This window comes from Lissotriton vulgaris, chromosome 1_1 (genome assembly GCF_964263255.1).
Source record: "Lissotriton vulgaris chromosome 1_1, aLisVul1.2, whole genome shotgun sequence".
In the NCBI taxonomy this organism is placed as follows: domain Eukaryota; kingdom Metazoa; phylum Chordata; class Amphibia; order Caudata; family Salamandridae; genus Lissotriton; species Lissotriton vulgaris.
The window spans coordinates 1,733,584,784-1,733,606,314 of record NC_141685.1 but is presented as its reverse complement, the minus strand read 5'-3'; the positions used below and the strand labels follow the sequence as shown (position 1 = coordinate 1,733,606,314).

Below are 21,531 nucleotides of genomic sequence, written 5' to 3'. Positions count from 1 at the left end.
CGCAAGATGTAAGATATGTTTTTGTGTTGTTTCTGATTTGTTTTTAAACACCAACTTGCAGAATGGCATTGTGTTGACAATAGGAGGGTTATACCACTAGGGATGGCTGAGTCCAAGCTTCTGACATAAATATTCTGAAAGTACTCAGGGTTCCTGTCTGGCTGTGTAGGTGATATTGTGGGAATGGGTATAGTACAGTGATGGTTTTCTTTAAACCTTTTCATTTACAGCTTGGATAATGAAAAAGGTTCTGCCTGTTTTTGGAACCTGAGGTCATAACCATTGTTGGAATTAGCAGAGTTTTAATGTATTCATCTTTTTTTTCACTCCATTGTTATTTACATTTCATGCAAGTGACAGTGTTTAATGTGTTTGCTGCAGGTTTAATGGATGAATTTAGTGAGTGGCTGTCAAGAGAAGCAAAGTTGCTGCTGGGACATCTCCTGCGCTTCATGACTCACCTCATTTTGTTCTTCCGCACTCTCGGTGTGCAGATTAAGGTATGTTCTCTTGGCTGTTGTGGGGAAAATCACACATATACCACCCTCCAGTAGTACATAGCTAGTTATCAAACTGTTAATCTTCTTAACGGAGTCACTCCCTTTCTTAATATTGTCAGTTCTAAGCTAACATAAGTATTAGTGTGCTGAGTGCAGCAGCTGCATCTCAAATGGCTTTGACTGATGTGTTATTAAGGCATGCATGAGTGATTGTAAGCACACACATGCTTAGTTTGAGATTTATATATATCTTGTATGTGTAGGAGCAAGTGCAATTCCATAGGAAAATGCCGCTTAGGGGAAATTGTTTTAAGAGTTACAATGCTTATTCCTAAGCACTGGTTCAGTTAGCTTACTCTATGATTCTACTATCTGAATATACAGTGTATAGGTAGCAATGATCTTTGCGTGTTTTTTATTCCAGATTTATTTTGGAGGTTTTTTTTGCAGAAAAAGATCCAGCTAGAATTCAATTTGAAGTGAGGGCGTTTGGTCTGTAACTGCACTCTTAGTGCCAACTTACAGTTTGTATTTCATTTAACTACTGACGGACGGCCGTTGGAAACTAAGAGTGGGTCGAGGTTGGCCTTTTTAAATAAAGAAATGACAAGTCTTTTTTGAAGAAGGTCCGGGACTATGCCTGTTTTTAAAGAAACACTAAAAAGGTCCTATAGGACAGGAAGACCAAAAGCCCCTAATTTTGTGTTATGCTTAATGTGTTGTATCAAAGACAACCCAGATGTGCATTAATTCACTAAGAACATCAGTTCAATGGAGTGTAAAAATTAAACTAAGACCACTATACGAATTAGCAGTTAAATCAGTTGGTACTAAATCAAAAGTAAATGAAGAAACTGGTAATGGAGGCAGTTTTTTTTTCTATTCAGATATAAATAAATACTTAGACGATCGCCAAAAGTGGTAGATTGTCAATGAAGCGAGGAAAAATTAGGCAGCTCTCTTAAAATAGCAATTTCTTCTTTTTTGCATATTACATGCATTTGACATTCTGTTGTAGAAATATTTTGTTTTGCTATTTTGAGCACGGTCTTGAAGTTACTGAGCGCTTCTTTATAGTGTAGTTGGACTTTCGGGTCATTAGATGGTCTCCAAGTCTCTTAGTCTTTTTCAAGGCGTTTTGTAGAGATGACTCTTCAAGTTAAATATTTGTAGAAGTGGGTTTATTAAAAGAAATACAACTGTACAATAGGGGGCCCCTGGATCAACTGACTGATTGCAGAATGTCAGGGAGAGAACACTCGTCTCCTGCTCCATGAGCTCATCACATTCTAAGCTGCAGGCTTAGTAAGTGCACATTACCACACTTCTTAATAGAATTATGATCATTATGGAAATATGGAGCAGGCTTATCTTTGGGTCGTTGGCAAGAGGGTTTTAATAGTTCAAGGGAATTAAGAGTGTCTCGAATAGCAGAACAGTAAGTAATGTAGTTTGCTAGTGGATTGGTTGTATTTCCTAAGGTTTCAATTTCAAGAATTAGTATGGGTCTAATGATTCGGCACATAGCTGAGTCAAATTGTGCGACAGTCTGATGGTAGAAGAAAATCCTTTGAATGTAGCAATATTGTCTACTTGCTGTGCTAATAGATAGTGGCCTGCCCATGCTAAGGGAATTATCTGCAGATTAAATAGATAATTTTCAGGCCCAATTATCAGGTATAATATGTGTCATGTGCATAGCTTCCTTTGCATATTAATGCATTATTCAAATTGTGAGTGGGTGCTTTGGGCTCTTCTTATTTGTCCAAGCATAAGTTAAAATCCCCTTAATTCAAGGGAAATCAATACGAGTTGGTGAATTCAATTAATACGCCTGTAAGTTCTTTACAAAATAAAAGTGTAGGAAGCTGGCTCTTTATTTATTGGCCCAAAAGAGGTCTTGCTGTGGCCAAGATGCCCATCTAGGAAGATGTCATAGGCCAATGAGAGCATAAGCTCTCTATACTGCTGAGGCACTATCACTCTCCTTGTGGCACCTGTTTTGGGGGTCTCAGGCCTCAGTGTACAGGAGTACCTCCTCCGACTAGGTCCTGTGGGAGCCACTGGCATTTTACTGCGCATCAACTTGCTGTCTCAGGCTTTCAAGAGTTGAATAGGTCCTCTGTCCTTAGCACTGCTATTCCCTAGAGGGTCTCTGTACCAAGAAGATGGACTGGACTCGACTACAGAGGTGGTTTGAGTAAGCAGACTTTTATTGGTAGATTGTTTTACAACTCTCTGGTAGGGGAGAACTTCCATACATCAGGGCTTCTTTTTTAGCTCCACCGGTGTTGCCTTGAGGAGAAAGTGACTTAGGTCTTAGTAAGGCATGTTCTCAGTCAGTACTAGGTTCACCACCACACCACAAGATGAGTAGCTTGTGCCCTTTAACTAAGGGAGTTTTGCTACTCAGTTGGAATGTGTTCTGTGAGGTTAGAATAACTTGCCAAATCCCCAATTTACCAAACACCTCGCCTAGACGGCTGTGATACTGTTATACACTAAAGAGAAATTCCTGTGTTACCTCCCACCACCTTGTGTTCCCCAACCCGCAGTCAGACACTTGAGTGAGGCGACTGTTCCTGAGTCGTGGCAGCAAAGTCCCAAACACCTCTTCCTGGGTAAACCGCCTCCTTTTCCTCCCGGTCTGCTGCTGGCGTTCCCTGCTTAGCCTGATCCTGCTTCAGCCCAGCACGTCCTCCCTCGTCCCTCTGAGCTCTGCACACCTCCAACAGAGATGATCACTCCAGCAGTCGCTCAACAGGGATTCCTGCTCACATCCTCATTTCTCCATGCCCTCTTTCCACTTTGTTCCTTCACTGCATTCTTACCTTATGCCACCATCTTTAGGGTTGGGTACGCCGCCATCCGAGAGCACGTCCATTTTAACCCACTTGGTTGCAATGTTCCCAACAACAAGAATGCTGAACTGGTGGTTCTCCTTGCCCCCGGAATCCCATCACAGTCTCCAGAAGCTGCTCGGGTTTTTACGCACACTCATTCAGGGATTCCCAGCATGGCTACATGGAATCTTAACTCTAACTCAGCTCAAGGTGAAGACTCCAGATCATTCCCTATCAGACCTTCTACAGGAATTGCAGAGGACTCAACCACCTTTTTCTGGCCCATTCCAAGGACACCAAAGCCATGGAATGAGCCTTGGTCACATTATCAGGAAAGGTGATTAGATAAGTCTATCCAGCCAAAGACTGTTCTGGAGATAAGTTTTTCAGTCACCATAGTGACACTTGCACCTGTAATTCTCAGTGCTTCTACTCTAACCCCATTTATCAAAGGTTGCTGTTGGTATTTTTGCATAATAGTGAGCCAAACCGCAAAGGCAGCTACATCCACCCCCATCCTCAGACTAGTGCAGCTTCTGTGTGCTCTCTGACTTGGTCAGAGCACATCAAGGATCCCATCTGGAGACTTGCTTCTGCAGGGGTACTTGAAAGTATACTAGGGGGATTCCTTTGGGACAGATAGGGTCTCCAGTTCGATGCCCACTGGCTTTGCAATTAAAGCACCAAGCCTTCTTGGGATTCCAGTTCATACCCTGGTACCCATCCTTGGTCTGTGCATTGGCTTGGGGCCCACCCTCCTGAAAAGGTTTTTGGGGGCCTTTAGAAGACTTAGTTTTTATCTTTAGATTGTTCATAATCTTTCCCTTGGATGATGCTTAGTAACCCCATTCTTTTGGTCATCCCCACCATAAGTTGTCTTGGTTAACCTAGTATTGACCCAGTGGTCGGCCTTCTTTCACAATTCTTGGGGAGGATGGACCTAGGTCCACCAAGTACTGATGAAACCTTTCGGAAAGACCGGTTCGAGGCATATGAGCTGCAGATTCTACACTTTGCATTAGATCGCCACCTGGTGTTGGGCTCGGATGATTGCATGTTGTCGTCCTCATGGAAGAAGTCTTTGTAGTCACGAGATAGGTGACTCCTCCCTTGGACGATGGTGCGCATGGGCATCGGCTCCATCCTTAGATTGTTTTTCACCGCCACTGGGTTCAGATGAAACTTTTCCGCTCTGCTTCAAAATCTACTTTTCAAGTACTTCCACACGTAAACATTTTCTTCAAACTTCACTAAACAACTTTCGATACCAATAAACATCGACTAGACTTAGTCAGCTCTATTCCGGTCGTCGATGCGGGCCGTTGGGCCCACCCACGCTGTGAGGCCTACACCTCATGGAAAGGACATCATTTAAAAGATGCCAGAGTGTGGAGCAAAATTTCCATACAGTGACCATCACGAGGTCTGTAACCTGTGCTTATCGCCAGATCACGACGAATCCAGCTGCACAGCCTGTGCATCCTTTCAATCGAAAAAGACCATTTGGGATCGGAGGGCCCGCCGACGCGACATGCAGAGATCAGCGTCGGAACCAGTGGATATCTTCGACGAAGGTCCATGTGTCCCGGAGGAAGATTCTTATGATCTCCAGATCGTATACGTGCCAGATGACTCAGATGACGCCATACCTTCGGGTCAACGCGTGAGTACCACTGCCCCTGCCCCAGCCCAAACACCAAAATCGAAGGCAAAGGTCAACACTCCGCCTGCGGGGCCCAGTCGCGACCGAAAAAACACTTCGAAAACCCTGCCATCGAGCCCGGCTTTGAAGAAAATATTGAAGCCTTCCGGTAGCTCCATACCGAGCAAACCACGTACCTATACCACCTGCTCCCTCGGCACTGAAACAAAAAGAAGTACCGGTTCCGAAAGACACTCCAAAACCATCGACTCCAAGAGACAAAGAGGCTTCGAAAACAATGAAGCCTGTTTCCGATGCCCCGAAAACAGCTTCCACTCCGAAGCCAATACCATCGATGCCGAAACAAACAAAGCCCGCTTCCGATCCTTCCAAGCCCACGTAACAGGCTTTGGCTCCAAAGACAATACCTTTGGTGCCAAAATCTATGCCAAAGGACTCAACATTGGCTCCTAAGGCTAAAGACAAGCAACAAACAGGTTCGGAACCGAAAAGATCGGCGCCGAAGGCTGTGCCTCAAGTAGAGGAGCTTTTCTAACCAGATCCTTTACAAAAAAAGGATCTACATTGATCCAGAAACAAGACATGTTTCCACCACACCACACAGGAAGAGGAAGTCAGATGCAGCACCTACACTTCCAGTGCCTGTCAAGAAGAATTACTCTGCCACATCTCCTATGCACCCTTCTTCTCCTGTATCTCCTTCTCTTCCTTTAAACATTTCGCCTCAAAATTCTCCTCCTCATTCTCCACAACATACACCTCCTCAGGATGTTGATGATGAGGAGTATAGCATGGGGGGCGGGAGAGACCCAGATGACCCTTTTCCCTACTCAACAGGTTCACCAGCCTGGGAGTATCCAAACCCACAGGATATACCAGATATTCCTGACCCACAAATATATCCATCTAAACCTTCTCCTCAAGAAGACAATATTGGGTTTGGACACTTAATTAATAGGACTGCCATCTATCAAAATGTCACCATGCATTCAGATGAGCCAGAGGAAGATTTTTTACTAGACATTTATGAACACTCCCAAAAATCTGTGCAAATACTGCCAATGATTAAAGGAGTCGTTAAACATGCACCAGAAGTGTTTAAAGATCCTGTAAGAGCTAGAATCATAAACCCAATGATAGAGAAAAAGTACAGAGCAGCTCCTGGGGATCCTGCCTACATTAAAGGGCAGATACCCTTAGACTCCCTAGTAGTTTCAAATGCTAGGAAAAGAGCAAATTCCCAAACATCGGGTGAAGCACCACCTCCTGATAAAGAATCAAAGATCATAAATGCTTCGGGGAAAAGAATAGCTGCCCAATCTAGCAATACATGGCGCATAGCTAACACACAGGCCTTCCTAGCAAGATACGACAGGGCTTACTATGATTAGCTAGAGAAGCTCTTACAACATCTACCTGACCAATATAAGGCACAAGCAGATGACCTCATACAAGAGGGTAAGCTTATATCAAATGCCTCCATTAAATGTGCACTAGATGTAGCAGACACTGCATTTGAGGCAATAAACCCCAGTGTCCTCCTTAGACGTCACTTGTGGCTACGCATTTCAGGATATAAGCAAGAAGTGCAAACTACTATCTTAAATCAACCATTCAACCAACAACAATTGTTTGGTCCAGAAGTAGACACAGCACTGGAAAAAATGAAAAACGACACTGACACAGCCAAGTCTATGGGAGCTCTGCAGTCCACCCAAGCAAGAGGCTCCTTTTGTCGCTCCAGAGGAGGCTCGAAACAAGCTGGAGCAAACAATTCAGCTTCCTTTAAAACAAATACACAAACATCCTCTAATAAAGGAAACTTTAGAGGGGGCTACAGAGGCAACAACAACAAGGGAAGAGGTCGAGGAAATAACAATAATCGAACCTCTTTCAACGCAAAACAGTGACTTCCTTCTGCTCCCCCAACAGTATTCCTCTCCTGTAGGTGGCAGACTAACAGTTCCTACCTTTCTGGAATTCCATCACAATATAGACAATTGGGAAATACATTATCCATTATGGTTACTGCCTAGAGCTTACAGCTACCCCTCCACATATACCACCCAGACAGCGCCCAATGTCCACAGAAGATCTAACGCTGCTCCAACAAGAGGTTTTCTCATTGCTGCAAAAAGATGCAATAGAGCTAGTTCCGTTAAAACATCAAGGAACAGGAGTTTACTCACTCTATTTCCTTATACCCAAAAGGGACTGAACACTAAGACCAATTCTAGACCTAAGGCCTCTCAATCTGTATATACACTCAGATCATTTTCACATGATCACTTTACAACAAGTGCTCCCATTTTTGCAACAAGGCGATTTCCTAACCACACTAGACCTCAAGGACACCTACTTCCACATTCTCATACATCCTTCTCACTGGAAGTATCTCAGATTTATACTAGAAGGACAAAACTATCAGTTCAAATTCCTTCCATTCGGGGTCACAACTGCACCCAGAGTGTTTACAAAGTACCTAGCAGTAGTAGCAGCACATCTCAGAAGAAAACATATCCACGTCTTCCCATACTTTTACGATTGGCTCATAAAAGCCAAGTCATTCCATCAGTGTGTCCAACACACATCTCAAACAATTCAAACACTGCACGACTTGGGGTTTACAATCAACTACACCAAGTCACATCTCCAGCCCTCTCATGTACATCAATACCTAGGGGCTACCATAAACATCAATACAGCTCTAGCTTATCCCAGTCCAGCCAGGATACAGAGCATTCAAGCCTTAGTTACAAGGTTTCAAAACCAAGACTCTCTCCCAGACAGAGTGTTCATGCAATTAATAGGCATGATGGCATCTTGCATTTTTATTGTACCATATGCAAGACTGCAAATGCGCCCATTGCAGGAATGTCTAGCACATCAATAGAATCAGGCACAAGGACAATTAACAGACCTGTTGTTAGTGGACCGCTGCACACATCGCTCTCTGCAGTGGTTGAACACCAAAAACTTTTCCAAAGGGCGGCCGTTCCTCGAGCCAGTTCCACAGATAGTACTGACAACAGACGCATCCCTGACAGGATGGGGAGCACATCTGCTCCACCACACAACTCAGGGAAGATGGACTGCTCAGCAAATGGTGCTTCACATCCATCACCTACAGTTGCTGGCAATTTTCCTAGTCCTTCCAAGTGCACATACGGAACAAAGCTGTCATGATCCGGACGCACAACATGACAGCCTTGTATTACATACAAAAACAAGGAAGCACACATTCCCTGCTACTGTCTCAGCTCGCACAAAACATTTGGAGATGGGCCATTCCAAAAAAGATATATCTGCTTGCAGAACACCTTCCAGGAGTGGGGTCATCCAGACCTAGACCTGTTTGCCACACACGAAAATGCAAAATGCCCAACCTTCGCCGCCAGGTTTCCGCACCTGTTGTCCAAGGGCAATCCGATATGGATGAACTGGTCAGACAGGTTTGCGTACGCTTTTCCGCCAATCCCACTAATACCTCTAGTGGTATGCAAGCTCAGACAACAGTCTCTGAAACTGATCCTGGTAGCTCCCACATGGGCACGCCAACCGTGGTTCACCACACTGCTGGAACTCTCTCTAGTTCCACACCAAAAACTTTCTCTGACACCATCCATGCTAACGCAGAACCATGGAGACATCAGGCATCCAGATCCAAGTCAACTGAATCTGGCAATCTGGCTCCTGAAGTCTTAGAGTTTGGTTACCTTAACCTGCCACCAGACTGTATGAATATCATTAAAGAAGCCAGAAGACCTACTACTAGAGCTTGCTATGCTGCTAAATGGAAAAGATTTGTCATTTACTGCACTAATAATCAAATTGACCCTTTAGATGCTTCCATCCAAAATATTATCTGTTACCTTCTCCATTTACAGAGATGTAATCTGGCATATTCATCTCTACCCTTACATCTTGCAGCCATTGCAGCATATCTACAAAACAGACAACATATGTCATTGTTTAGAGTACCAGCAATAAAAGCTTTTATGGCAGGATTAAAAAGAATTATTCCTCCTAGGTAACCACCCTCTCCAGTGTGGAACCTAAACATTGGTTCGAGGCATGTGGGCTGCTGAATTCATATCTGTGCATAGATCGCCGCCTAGTGTTGGATCCGGATGATTGCACATTGTTGTCCTGGAAGAGTCTTCGAAGTATCACGAGATAGGTGGCTCCTCCCCTGGACTACAGTGTGCATGGGCATCCTCTCCATCCCCAGATTGTTTTTTTCCGCCATTGGGTTCGGATGTACTTTCTCGACTCCAGTTCGGAAACTTTGTTATAACTCTTTACTAAGGCCAAAAGGCCTTCGGGGCGTCGGTATTGTCTCGTTCGGTGCCTGTTTCTTCTCCAGTTCTTCGAACCGGACGTCGAAGGCAATTTTTCACTTTCGACACCAAAGGCCCAAACTACGACGACGATGGATCGGAGCCCGTTCAAACGATGCCCCGTCTGCAATTCGAAATACCCTCACATTGATGTGCACCCAGTGTGCAATAAATGTTTATCCCGGAGCACGACGAGGCCAGCTGTATGGCCTGCTCGAAATTCCGCTCCAAGAAAACGCTTCGAAGTTCGACGCGCAGCAAGACAGTCAGCGCAGAAGTCGGCGCCCGAGCCGGTAGACATCTTCGAGGCCGGCGACGAAGAAGGCGCCGACGAAGAAGATCCTGACGAGCAGGCGGACCCAGCGTCGGAGCATGACTCCAACTTCGATGTGGACGAACAAGATGAGGAATACGTCCACGAAGAAGAAGTTGTTGAGGTAGGGAACGACGATGAGGTCATCGGGGCCGTCGATGACGACTCCAGTGATGATTCAAGCCCAGCCGCAGTAGCTGGGCGTACTAATGATACACACCCTACGGCTCAGGTTGAGGCATCGCCGAAAGGCCTTAGCCAAGATCTTACTCCACATTCTAGAGCCCCGCGTCCAGGCCAGGCTAAGAATACTTCGAAGGAGCCATCGGTCGATCTTTCAAAATCGAAACCGAAACCTACAGAGCCGAAACCAAAACTACTAAAGGTGGTTGTCGGATCGACGTCGACGCTAGTCAAGTCGAAGACTGTCGGCGACCCTTCGGCGTCGAAAGGGGGCGTCGCCTTGAAGGCTGGGGCGCCGAAGCCAAGCTCTACGGTCAAGCACGTCACCTCGACTCAATCGGCGTCGGCGCCCAAGCATGGCGACAAGACCAAAGGCCTCCAGACCAAAAAGGCTGTCGAGCCGAAGATTTCAGCGCTCAAACCGCTACTAAGCAAACCTCTCGAGTCGAAGACCAAAGCCGACCCGAAGCAGCAGGTTGCATCGACACCAAAGGCCGTGCATGCTACGCACCGTGAGCTCGAGTTGACGCAAGGAAGCAGGCATACTAGTGAGTCGCCGAAGCAGCTCGGATCGAACACTGCAGCAAGCTCTAAGAAGGACCGCCCGTCCTCAGGTCACCCTCCGATTAAATACGGTCTGCCACCAACGGCTCGAGCCAAGCATCTCGAGCACCACAAAGGCTCCGACCCATCCAAGACAGTGTCAGCGCCTTCGAAGTCCACCCATGAGGGGGTTGTGTTCCAAGAACCCTCGTACGACAACCAGTCGAAACTCTTCATCGACTCGGAATCGGGCCGGCTTACCATCCATAAACGGAAAATCGCACCTGAACATCACTTGGAGGCGTATAAAATCCCTTTTAAGCGGAAAAAAGACTCGACCACCTCACCAGTTCTTTGAACACGTTGAGAGCTATTCACAACAAATGGCGTATTCTCCAGCACAAAGCGAGGAGGACATGGGTGATGAATAAGGTCAGGCGGCCTTCACTTATCGGGCTGACACTGATCAGGAAGAACCTCAGCAATGGACTGATGCTGTAGACCCTGATGATCCACAAGCTGCACCGGACACTCAGTCTTACAATGACAAACCCTCGCCTACTGAAGACACGGCGGCGTTTAACGCTTTGATAGAAAGGGCAGCCCTCAACCATGACGTGGAAATGCACGCAGAACCTATGGAAGAAGATTTCTTATTTGATACTTTCTCCACCTCTGAAAGGTCGACAAAGACATTGCCTATGCTAAAGGGAGTCCTCAAGCATGCTGCGGACATTTTCAAAGAGCCCACAAAAGCAAGGGTTATCAACCCTAGGATTGAAAAAAAATATAGGCCTGCTCCAGTGGACCCCACCTACATCAAAGGGCAGCTCCCATTGGACTCCCTCGTAGTGGCCAATGCTCGCAAGAGGGCAAACTCGCAAACTAGTGGTGACGCTCCTCCTCCGGACAAAGAATCAAAGATCTTGGAGGTGTCAGGAAAGCGGGTGGCAGCACAGGCTGCTAATATTTGGAGGATTTCAAATACACAGGCCCTATTGGCTAGATACGATAGGGCTCACTACGGCACGCTAGAACAGTTGTTGCAACACCTGCCTGATGTCTACAAAGAGGGAGCAGAAATGATCATACAGGAGGGGAAGTTAGTTTCTAATGCATCCATCAAATGCGCACTGGATGCGGCAGACACGGCAGCTAGGGCCATTAACACTAGTGTAATGTTGAGATGTCACGCATGGCTCCGCATCTCTGGGTTTAAACCCGAGATTCAAACAACTTTGCTCAACCAGCCAGTTAACCCAGACTTCCTTTTTGGTCCCGAGATAGACACAACCCTCGAAAAAATTAAAAAGGACACTGAGACAGCAAAATCCATGGGGGCTCTGCAGTCACAGCAGTTTCGGGGCAGTTCCTTTCGTCGCTCGCTGAATAGGGGAGCCTCTAGAGGACAAGCTTTACAGCAAGCCCAGTACAGCAAAGGGAGCACGCAAACCACCTATACAAAGAATACCAGGGGTGGATATCGTGGGAACAGCGCCAAGGGCAGAGGACGTGGTAATAACAATGCCAGATTCTCCGCTCCCAACAAACAGTGACGCCTTGTCACTGCCCCCCGACCATTTAACTCCTGTCGGAGGAAGACTCCAGCAGTTCCTGCCAGTCTGGGAAGGCATTACCACGGACAGGTGGGTGAGACAACTTATCCAATACGGCTATCGTCTAGACCTAACCTCCACCCCCCACATCCCCCTTTCCCCCTCCCAACCTACCCCCCAGGGCACCGTCCTATGTCCGCAGAGCACATGCACTTGTTGCAGCAAGAAGTACTCTCCATGCTGCAAAAAGGGGCAATAGAGCTCGTGCCTGCTGAAGAACGAGGTACAGGAGTGTACTCTCTGTACTTCTTAATCCCAAAAAAGGACGGTTCCCTGCGGCCCATTCTAGACCTCAGACCCCTCAACCAATACATACTGTCGGAACACTTTCATATATTAACCTTACAGCAGGTCCTGCCATTTCTCAGTCAGGGCGACTTCCTAGTGACCCTTGACCTCAAGGATGCATATTTCCACATTCCCATTCACCCAAGTCACAAGAAATATCTCAGATTCACCATCAACAGTCAGCATTACCAGTTCAAGGTCCTGCCTTTTGGGGTCACCACTGCCCCCAGAGTGTTCACCAAGTGCTTAGCGACTGTGGCTGCGCACCTTTGGAGACAACACATTCATGTATATCCCTACCTGGACGACTGGCTTGTGCAAGCAAAGTCAGCCCAGCAGTGTGCCAGCCACATGTCGCGTACAATTCACCTCCTTCACAGTCTAGGGTTCTCACTAAACTACACAAAGTCGCACTTCAGCCCGCCCATGTGCAACAGTACCTAGGGGCAACATTGAACACTCTGACGGCAACAGCGCAGCCAAGTTCTGCCAGAGTCAACAGCATGCAGCTGCTCATTCAGAAGTTCAAGCCTCAACAATCGCTCCCAGCGCAGGTATTCGTGCAGCTGATCGGTATGATGGCCTCCTGCATATTCATAGTCCCGCACGCGAGGCTGCACATGCGTCCCCTTCAAGAATGCTTAGCACGACAGTGGAACCAGGCTCATGGACAACTAAAAGACCTAGTGTTGGTAACCGGTCGTGCATACAACTCTCTGCATTGGTGGAATCCACAAAACCTTTGCAGAGCCTGTCCCACAGATAGTGCTGACGACGGACGCATCTCACCAGGGTTGGGGAGCGCATGTCCTCCATTACACTGTGCAAGGACTATGGACGGCGCAGCAGCAACAGATGCATATCAATCTTTTGGAGCTGATGGCAATCTTCATGGCACTGAAAGCGTTCAAGTTGCACCTGTGCAACAAGGTCGTGTTGATCCGGACGGACACCATGACTGCCATGTATTACATCCAGAAACAGCGAGGCACACACTCCCCGCAGCTATCTCACCTAGCCCAGAGCATGTGGAAGTGGGCCATTCAGAGGAACATCTTCCTCATGGCGGAACATCTCCCGGGCAAGGACAACCAGATGGCGGACCTGCTCAGCAGGCACAGTCATCAGATGCACGAGTGGGAGATTCACCCCTCAGTGCTCCAACCAGCAGTGGGGTCATCCAGAGATCGACCTCTTCGCCACAAACGAGAACGCAAAATGCCAAAGTTTCGCCGCCAGGTTCCCACACCCGCAGTCTCAGGGCAATGCGATATGGCTGAACTGGTCAGGCAGATACGCTTTCCCCCCAGCCCCACTCATACCTCTGGTGTCGCGGAAACTGCGGCAGCACTCCATGACGCTCATCCTGGTTGCTCCAACGTGGGCACGACAGGCTTGGTACACCACGTTCCTGGAACTTTCAGTGGTGCCTCACCAACGGCTGCGCCTCACGCCCAGCCTCCTCACTCAGAGCCATGGAGACATTCAGCACCCAGATCCGCAACAGTTGAGCCTAGCGATTTGGCTCCTGAGGTCATAGTTTGGCTACCTCAACTTGCCCCCTGAGTGTATGAACATCATCAAGGAGGCAAGGCGACCTACAACTAGGGCGTGCTATGCAGCCAAATGGAAACGTTTTGTCATCTACTGTTCCAACAATGACATTAATCCGCTAGATGCGTCCACGCAAAACATCATATGCGATGCAATCTAGCGTATAGTTCCATTAGGATACATTTGGCTGCCATGGCCGCTTATCTTCAAAACAGACAGCATCCTTTGCTCTACAAAGTGCCTGCCATTAAAGCCTTCTTGGAAGGCCTTAAAAGAGTAATCCCTCCCAGACACCCTCCTTCGCCTGTCTGGAATCTAAACATCGTTCTCACCAGACTCATGGGGCCCCCCTTTGAGCCTCTTCATTCTTGTGAGATACAGTTTCTTACATGGAAAGTGGCTTTTCTGATAGCCATCACATCGCTACGAAGAGTCAGTGAGCTTCAAGCCCTGACAATTCAAGAGCCCTTCCTACAAATTCATGCTAATAGAGTAGTGCTGCGCACCAACCCCAAGTTCATGCCTAAGGTAATCTCGCAGTTCCACATTAATCAAACCATAGAACTGCCAGTTTTCTTTCCAAACCCAGATTCAGTGGCAGACCGAGCACTGCACACCTTAAATGTCAAAAGAGCTCTCATGTATTACATCGACAGGACTAAGGACTTTAGAAAGACTAAACAACTGTTTGTTGCCTTCTCTCCACAACACAAACGCAACCCTATTTCCAAATCGGGTATAGCCAGATGGATTGTTAAATGCATACAAATCTGTTATCAAAAGGCTAAACGCACTTTAACAGTTCCCCCAAGAGCGCATTCCACACGCAATCTAGGGGCATCCATGGCTTTCCTAGGTAACATTCCCCTAGAGGATATATGTAGAGCAGCCACATGGACCACCATACATACATTTACCAAACACTACTGCGTAGATGTACATTCCAAACAGCAAGCTGCTGTAGGACAGGCTGTTCTCAGAACTCTCTTTCAGACTGCTGCAGCTGGCACGGGCAACCGCCGCTAAGGAGGTAACTGCTATTTATTCTATGCACAGATATGAATTCATCTGCCCACATGCCTCGAACGGAATATGCTACTTACCAGTATGCATCTGTTCTTGGCATGTAGGGCTGCTGACATTCATATCGCCCGCCTTCCTCCCCGGCGCCTGTCGCAGCTGTAGCACTCAGAATCATTTTCAAGCATGGTCATCACTTTCAGTACTATACTCCATCTCTGCCACAATGGCGAAAAACAATCTGGGGATGGAGAGGATGCCCATGCGCACTGTAGTCCAGGGGAGGAGCCACCTATCTCGTGATACTTCGAAGACTCTTCCAGGACAACAATGTGCAATCATCCGGACCCAACACTAGGCGGCGATCTATGAACAGATATGAATGTCAGCAGCCCTACATGCCAAGAACAGATGCATACTGGTAAGTAGCATATTTTTTCTTACCAGGCTCATGGGACCCCCTTTTGAACCTTTACATAAATGTGAACTGCAATTTCTCACATGGAAAACAGCTTTCCTCAGAAGAGATAGTGAGATTCAAGTTTTCCTTAGAAGAATTAGTGAGATTCAAGCTTTCACTATACAAGAACCATTCTTACAATTACACCGTAACATAGTGGTTCTAAGGACTAATCCAAATTTCTTCCTAAAGTAATTACTCCTTTTCATCTAAAACAATCTGTAGAGTTATCAGTGTTTTTTCAAAACCCAGACTCTCTAGCAGAGAGAGCTCTACACACGCTAGATGTCAAAAGAGCTCTTCTCTATTACATCGATAGGACCAAATCCTTTTGCAAAACAAAGCAACTATTTGTAGCTTTCTCTCCACCACATAAAGGCAACCACATTTCTAAATCAGGAATTGCAAGGTGGATGGTTAAATGTATACAAATATGCTATCACAAGGCAAACACACATTAACAGTGCCTCCTAGAGCGCACTCCACACGCAAACTAGGAGCCTCCATGGCCTTCTTAGGGAACATTCCCCTAGAAGACATCTGCAAGGCAGCAACATGGTCTACAACACACACCTTCACTAAATACTATTGTGTTGATGTGCAAGCCAAACAGCAAGCTGCAGTAGGCGAAGCCGTCTTCAAAACGCTCTTTCAAACTACTGCAACGGATACAGGTGACTACCACTAGGGGAGACACTGCTGCACAATCGATGCAAAGTGTAGAATCTGCAGCTCATATGCCTCGAACGGAAAATGCTACTTACCAGTATGCATCTGTTCTTGGTATGTAGAGCTGCAGATTTCTACACACTCTTCCGCCTCCCCCGGTCCTGTATCTGTTCGTTTTATCTTAATTAGATATACACGCATGGACATCCTTTCTTTCTTTCCACTAACTCCATCATTTCCCATCATGGCGAAAAACAATCTAAGGATGGAGCCGATGCCCATGTGCACTATCGTCCAAGGGAGGAGTCACCTATCTTGTGACTACAAAGACTTCTTCCAAGATGACAACAACATGCAATCATCCAGGCCCAACACCAGGTGGTGATCTAATGCAAAGTGTAGAAATGTGCAGCTCTACATGCCAAGAACAGATGCATACTGGTAAGTAGCATTTTCCTTACTCAACGGATGCTCTTTCATAATAAGATTATAAAGCCCATCATAGTCTTGCATCTTGTTACCTTTCAAAAAGCCACAAAGTGTTTTGACTGAGAACTAAATCTACCCAGGTCTCGCTGGAGGCATACAAGTTTCCTTGAACCTGATCCTTTACTCCTCAGTGGTACGTCCAAAGACCTCAATCAAGGTATCTTTCATGAGGTCATAGGACACTGCATCCGTCCCATTCAGTGTCAGGAGTCTATCCCTACCCTTTACTGAAAACAGCTCCCAGAAAAGAGAGCCCCTTTACTTTTGGCTGAGTTTCCTCATTTTACAATGTCATCACCCTCTGTATATTTGAGTATAATCCCTTTGGGGATTTTAGGGTCAAAAGCTTAATCTTTCTCCCTAGTTATAAATATGCTGCCACCAGAGATGCGTCCTAGGCCTATCCCTCCTCTTTCTTTTCCTATGGATATGATTTTGGTTTCTAAAGCCAGTTTCCTGGCTAGTTTCTCAAGTTAAGGATCCTCATCCTCAACTTCATCTGAGGTACTACTAGTAGTACTCCCAGCAGAGGTGCTGCCAGTGGATGGGTCCACAGATGCATCATCACTGGATTCTGTATCCTCTGGGTCATTTGTATTTCCTTCCATTGCCATTGCTCTATCCAGTAAGTCTGGAGATGGGCCTTTGTAGGCCTGGTCCCCATGGCAAATCGCATACTGCCAAATCCTATAAAATGTTCCTTCTAAACTGCTGTTCACTTACTAAACATGCAGTTCAAATGTCACTTCTCTTAGAAGACACCAGCCCTGACGCAATATTCTTGACAGAGACGTGGCTTAAAGATGCGTCTGACCCGGACATTACTTCCCTTATGCAACTGGGATACATACTTCAGAGGGTGGACAGATTGGAAGGTAGAGGAGGAGGCTTAGGCATTCTCTTTAAAAACCATTATCATTGTAGGACCAGCCCGGCCACAATATCCAATTGTGAGAGCATGTATTTTACCTTGGATTTCTCACCTACAGCCTCATTTTCAGGCGTTCTTATCTATCGCCCCCCGAATCAAATGGGAGAGTTTCTGGACTCGCTCCAATCTAAAATTGCAGAGTCAGTGGTCAGTAGACCCTACTTTTCCTTACTAGGAGATATTAATATCCATATAGATGACCCCAACAACCCAACGGCCAAATCGCTCCTGGATAGTCTGGCGGCTCTCCAAGTTACACAGAAGGGCTTTGAACCCACACACGAAAAAGGCCATCTCCTAGATGGGGTATTCAGTAATGACCACAGACTTGAGGTAGGGACCCCTCTGCCCCTCACATGGACAGACCACTACCTGATACCTATACAGTGGCTGCCAGATACTCCACCCCAGGTTCTCCCTCGTACCATTCTACAAGGGAGAGACTGGGCAAAACTCTCCACGGATCGGTGGATTAATTCTCTTTCTCCCGCTCCCTCCCAAACTGAGACAGACCCTACGTCTCTCTATGACAACTACACCAACTGGATGCGCACAGCCCTGGACTATATCGCACCCATAAAAGCCCTTAAAGAAAAGACTAAATCAAGGGATTCACCCTGGTACACTCCCCAACTTAAAGAACTAAAGAGAGTGTGTAGGAAGCTTGAAAGAAATTGGAGGGACTCTCATAGCAATGTAGATAAAACCATCCATCATGAAGCTATCAAAAAATACAAAGCAGAAATCAGATGTACAAAAACTTCATACTTCGAAGAAAAAATTACTACTGCCTCTAACTCACCTAGAGAAATTTTTCAGATAGCAAAATTTCTTATCGACACCCCCCCCTACTCCCACTGACCCCAGTAAAGCCCAGATTCGCTGTGACAGTCAGGCCGAATATTTTCATAAGAAAATACAGAACATTGCTTCTGCATTTGACCCACCCAATTTGATCCATGACGAAGGAACCACCCCACCACACACTTTGATCCATAAATTGGATGAGTTCCCTCTGCTACAAGACGACTCTCTTGATGCCCTCATGCGGAAAATTAAATCTGGGTCTCCCACTGATCCCGCCCCCCCTTTCCAGCTAGTAAAGATCATAGATACCATTAAACCTGTCATCCTTAATATTTTAAACACATACATCACTACAGGTTCAGTGCCTACTGCATGGAAACGTGCCCAAGTCAGAGCATTACTGAAAAAACCAACCCTGGACCCTGATAACATGGCCAACTACTGACCTATTTCACTACTGCCGTGGGTCAGCAAACTATTAGAAAAACACATTAATGCCTCAATTACTCAATTCCTAGAAAACAATCATTTGCTTCATGACTCCCAAGCAGGTTTCCGTCCCAAGTTGGGAACTGAGGCGGCCCTTCTGACGGTAACTGAGTTGGCCAGGAAACAGATGGACCAAGGCGGCACCACAGCAATTATGTTGCTTGACCTTAGTGCCGCCTTCGACACTGTCAACACCAGCATCCTCCTCCACCGCCTACGCCAAATAGGAATTTCAGGGAAGGCCATGCACTGGCTTCAGTCTTTTCTGGAGAATCGATCCTTTGAGGTTGTAGAAGGCACCACCCATTCTAAAATCTGGCCCCTGGATTAAGGCGTGCCTCAGGGCTCTGCCCTGAGCCCTACCCTTTTTAATATTTATATGCAACCTCTTGCTGACATAGTGTATTCGTTCGGCCTAGACATAGTGACCTATGCCGACGATACACAACTGGTTGTATCCATGAACCAATCTGATACCTCCCCCTCAAATCTTAGCAATTGCCTGGTTGCGGTTACCCAGTGGATGGCCGCTTCGCACCTGAATCTAAACGGCGAGAAAACGGAGCTCATGATTTTAGGCAATCCAACCATTCCTAGCCCTCTGATGGAATGGCCCCCATGTATGGGCACCCCGCCCCAACCAAAACCCTATATAAAAAGTTTGGGCATTTGGCTGGACGCAAACTTAAGCTTCATTCAGCAAGCAACCATTTTGTCCGCGACCTGTTTTGGTCTTATGCGCATGCTTAGGAAAGTGTTGCCACTCCTCCCTTTTCAAGCCCGTAGAATAATGGTGCAAGCCATTATCTTGTCCCGTCTGGACTATGGGAACTCCTTATACCTAGGGGCTCCTGCCTCCACAATAAGGAAGATTCAGGTGACTCAAAATGCTGCCGCCCGCCTTTTGTTGGGCCTCAATCAGCGGGAGTCAGGAACAGCGGCTCTGAGGAAACTGCACTGGCTTCCCATTAAGGCCAGAGTATTGTTCAAATCCATGTGCATCATGCACAAGGCCATGTGGAAGACCGCACCAATTATGATCTGTTCCTTAGCGACCCCCTACCTCCCCCACAGATCATTGCGTTCTAGCACAGCTTTCCTGGCCACCGTCAATAAAATCAGACGCACCAGATGGGGCGGGCGCTCCTTTTCCTGGAACGCCGCAAAAGCCTGGAATTCCTTGCCTACTACCCTTCGCAGTGAACCCAACCTTCTGAAATTTCGGAAGGAACTAAAAACTCTTCTTTTCATCTAAACCTGTTTTTTTTCATCCCATACTAGTCTGACTATACACAGCGCTACGAGGCCTCCGGGTTGTTTGCGCTTAACAAAACACAATTAATAATAATAATGGCAAGGCTTCATGCTGTGAAGAGACCCTTAAATTGCAACAACTTACGTTTCTTTCAAGGAACCAGATTGAGGTCTGGGGTACTAACCTCTGCCTCAGACACGGTATTGCATCATTTGGGACCTTTTTAGAATTCAGACTAAACTTTAAAAATGCCTATCTAGGTAGCTTTTTAAATTCTAAAGCAGTAGTACTGTGGGACTTAACCAATGCCCTAACAGTACAGTTTTAGAAATTTGGAAAAATGGACATAAAATAAAACATTTCAACTAATGTTAATAGTTATTTACTTTGTGGAATCACCTATTGACCAAGTGGTATCAACAAATGCAAAGTCATGTATTCCACCTCTGAACCACCAATGTAGGAAGCTTGTTCTTTATAAAGTGGACCAAACCGAGGTACACTGTAAAGAGTCCAGGCAAACCCCTGTTGGCTTACAGGGGCACAAATTATATTCCTAATGTTCTCTTTTATGGTATTGTGGGGCAAGCAGTTTCGGCGTATCAGAGGGTAGTGTTTAGCATTGTTGACACAAGCACTCAGGCAATAAATGACAAACACAAACTCAAGAATAAATGAGACCAATTTAGAAAAATACGTATTTTTATATAAATTTTGATACCAAGAACTTTAATAGCAGTAAGTACTTTTTGTAAGATGTTGATTTTAGCAGGTAATTAAAATGTTCACTTAAATGCGTCTGCACAAAAGGCATGTATAGCATACAGGTATTTGTGTTTAGTTTCTGGGGGTTTCCTTCAGGACTTAGGGTCGTAGGGGGGCAAAATCCAAAGTACTACCAGCAGATTCTTGTTACCTGCCCTACGGCGTCTTGGTTCAAAGGTGCTGGTTGTATTGGGAGCTGTGTGCACTATGCCAGTAAAGGGAAGGGAGGGGCACCTAGAAACAGGCTGCAGAGGGGGACTTTGGGACAAGTCTGTGAGCTCCCAACAGTGGTTTCGGCTCACAAGGGTCCTGGAAACAAGGGAGCACAGTCGGTTAGTCGGTACATGGGCTGAGGCGTTCGGTGCAGAGTGAGAAGGTCAGCTGAAGGATCAGGACAGCTGGGCCGTCTGAAGTGGGTGTCTGTGGTGCTGACATCCCTCAACGGCTGCTTTGTCTTCGAGTACCGACTGGACTCTCACAGTCTCTGCTTGTTGCAATGTGTCAGGTACACGAGTATTCGACCTGTGCGGCTCTGGTTAGTCCTAGTGTCTTCTCACTTATTGGGGGACAAACCTGACCTTCATAGGGTCCTCTTTCCTGGGTGAGTGCTGCGTCTTGCTGACTGGGAAGCGGCAACACAGTAAACAGGACTTAGCGTTTCAATGCCTTCGAGCTGCAGGAGAGTAGCTCCTGCACTCCAAGGAGGATTGCTTGGTGATTTGCGAAAAGCTGGCAGTCTCCCTGGGTTCTTGGAAGCTGGTCAGCTGAAGGATGAGTCGCTGGGTTGTAATTGTCGGCAGGTA

General features: G+C 46.5%; 1 protein-coding gene across 3 annotated transcripts in view; it reads left to right on the top strand.

Annotated features, from left to right (window-relative positions):
• Positions 1-21,531, top strand: part of NUP107 (nucleoporin 107) — a 590,137-nt gene that overhangs the window by 334,728 nt on the left and 233,878 nt on the right. For all 3 annotated transcript variants that reach the window (XM_086919004.1, XM_086919006.1, XM_086919003.1), the window contains exon 19: positions 382-500. In XM_086919004.1, coding sequence (XP_086775130.1) covers positions 382-500 — 119 coding nt within the window. The remainder of the gene's footprint in view (positions 1-381; positions 501-21,531) is intronic.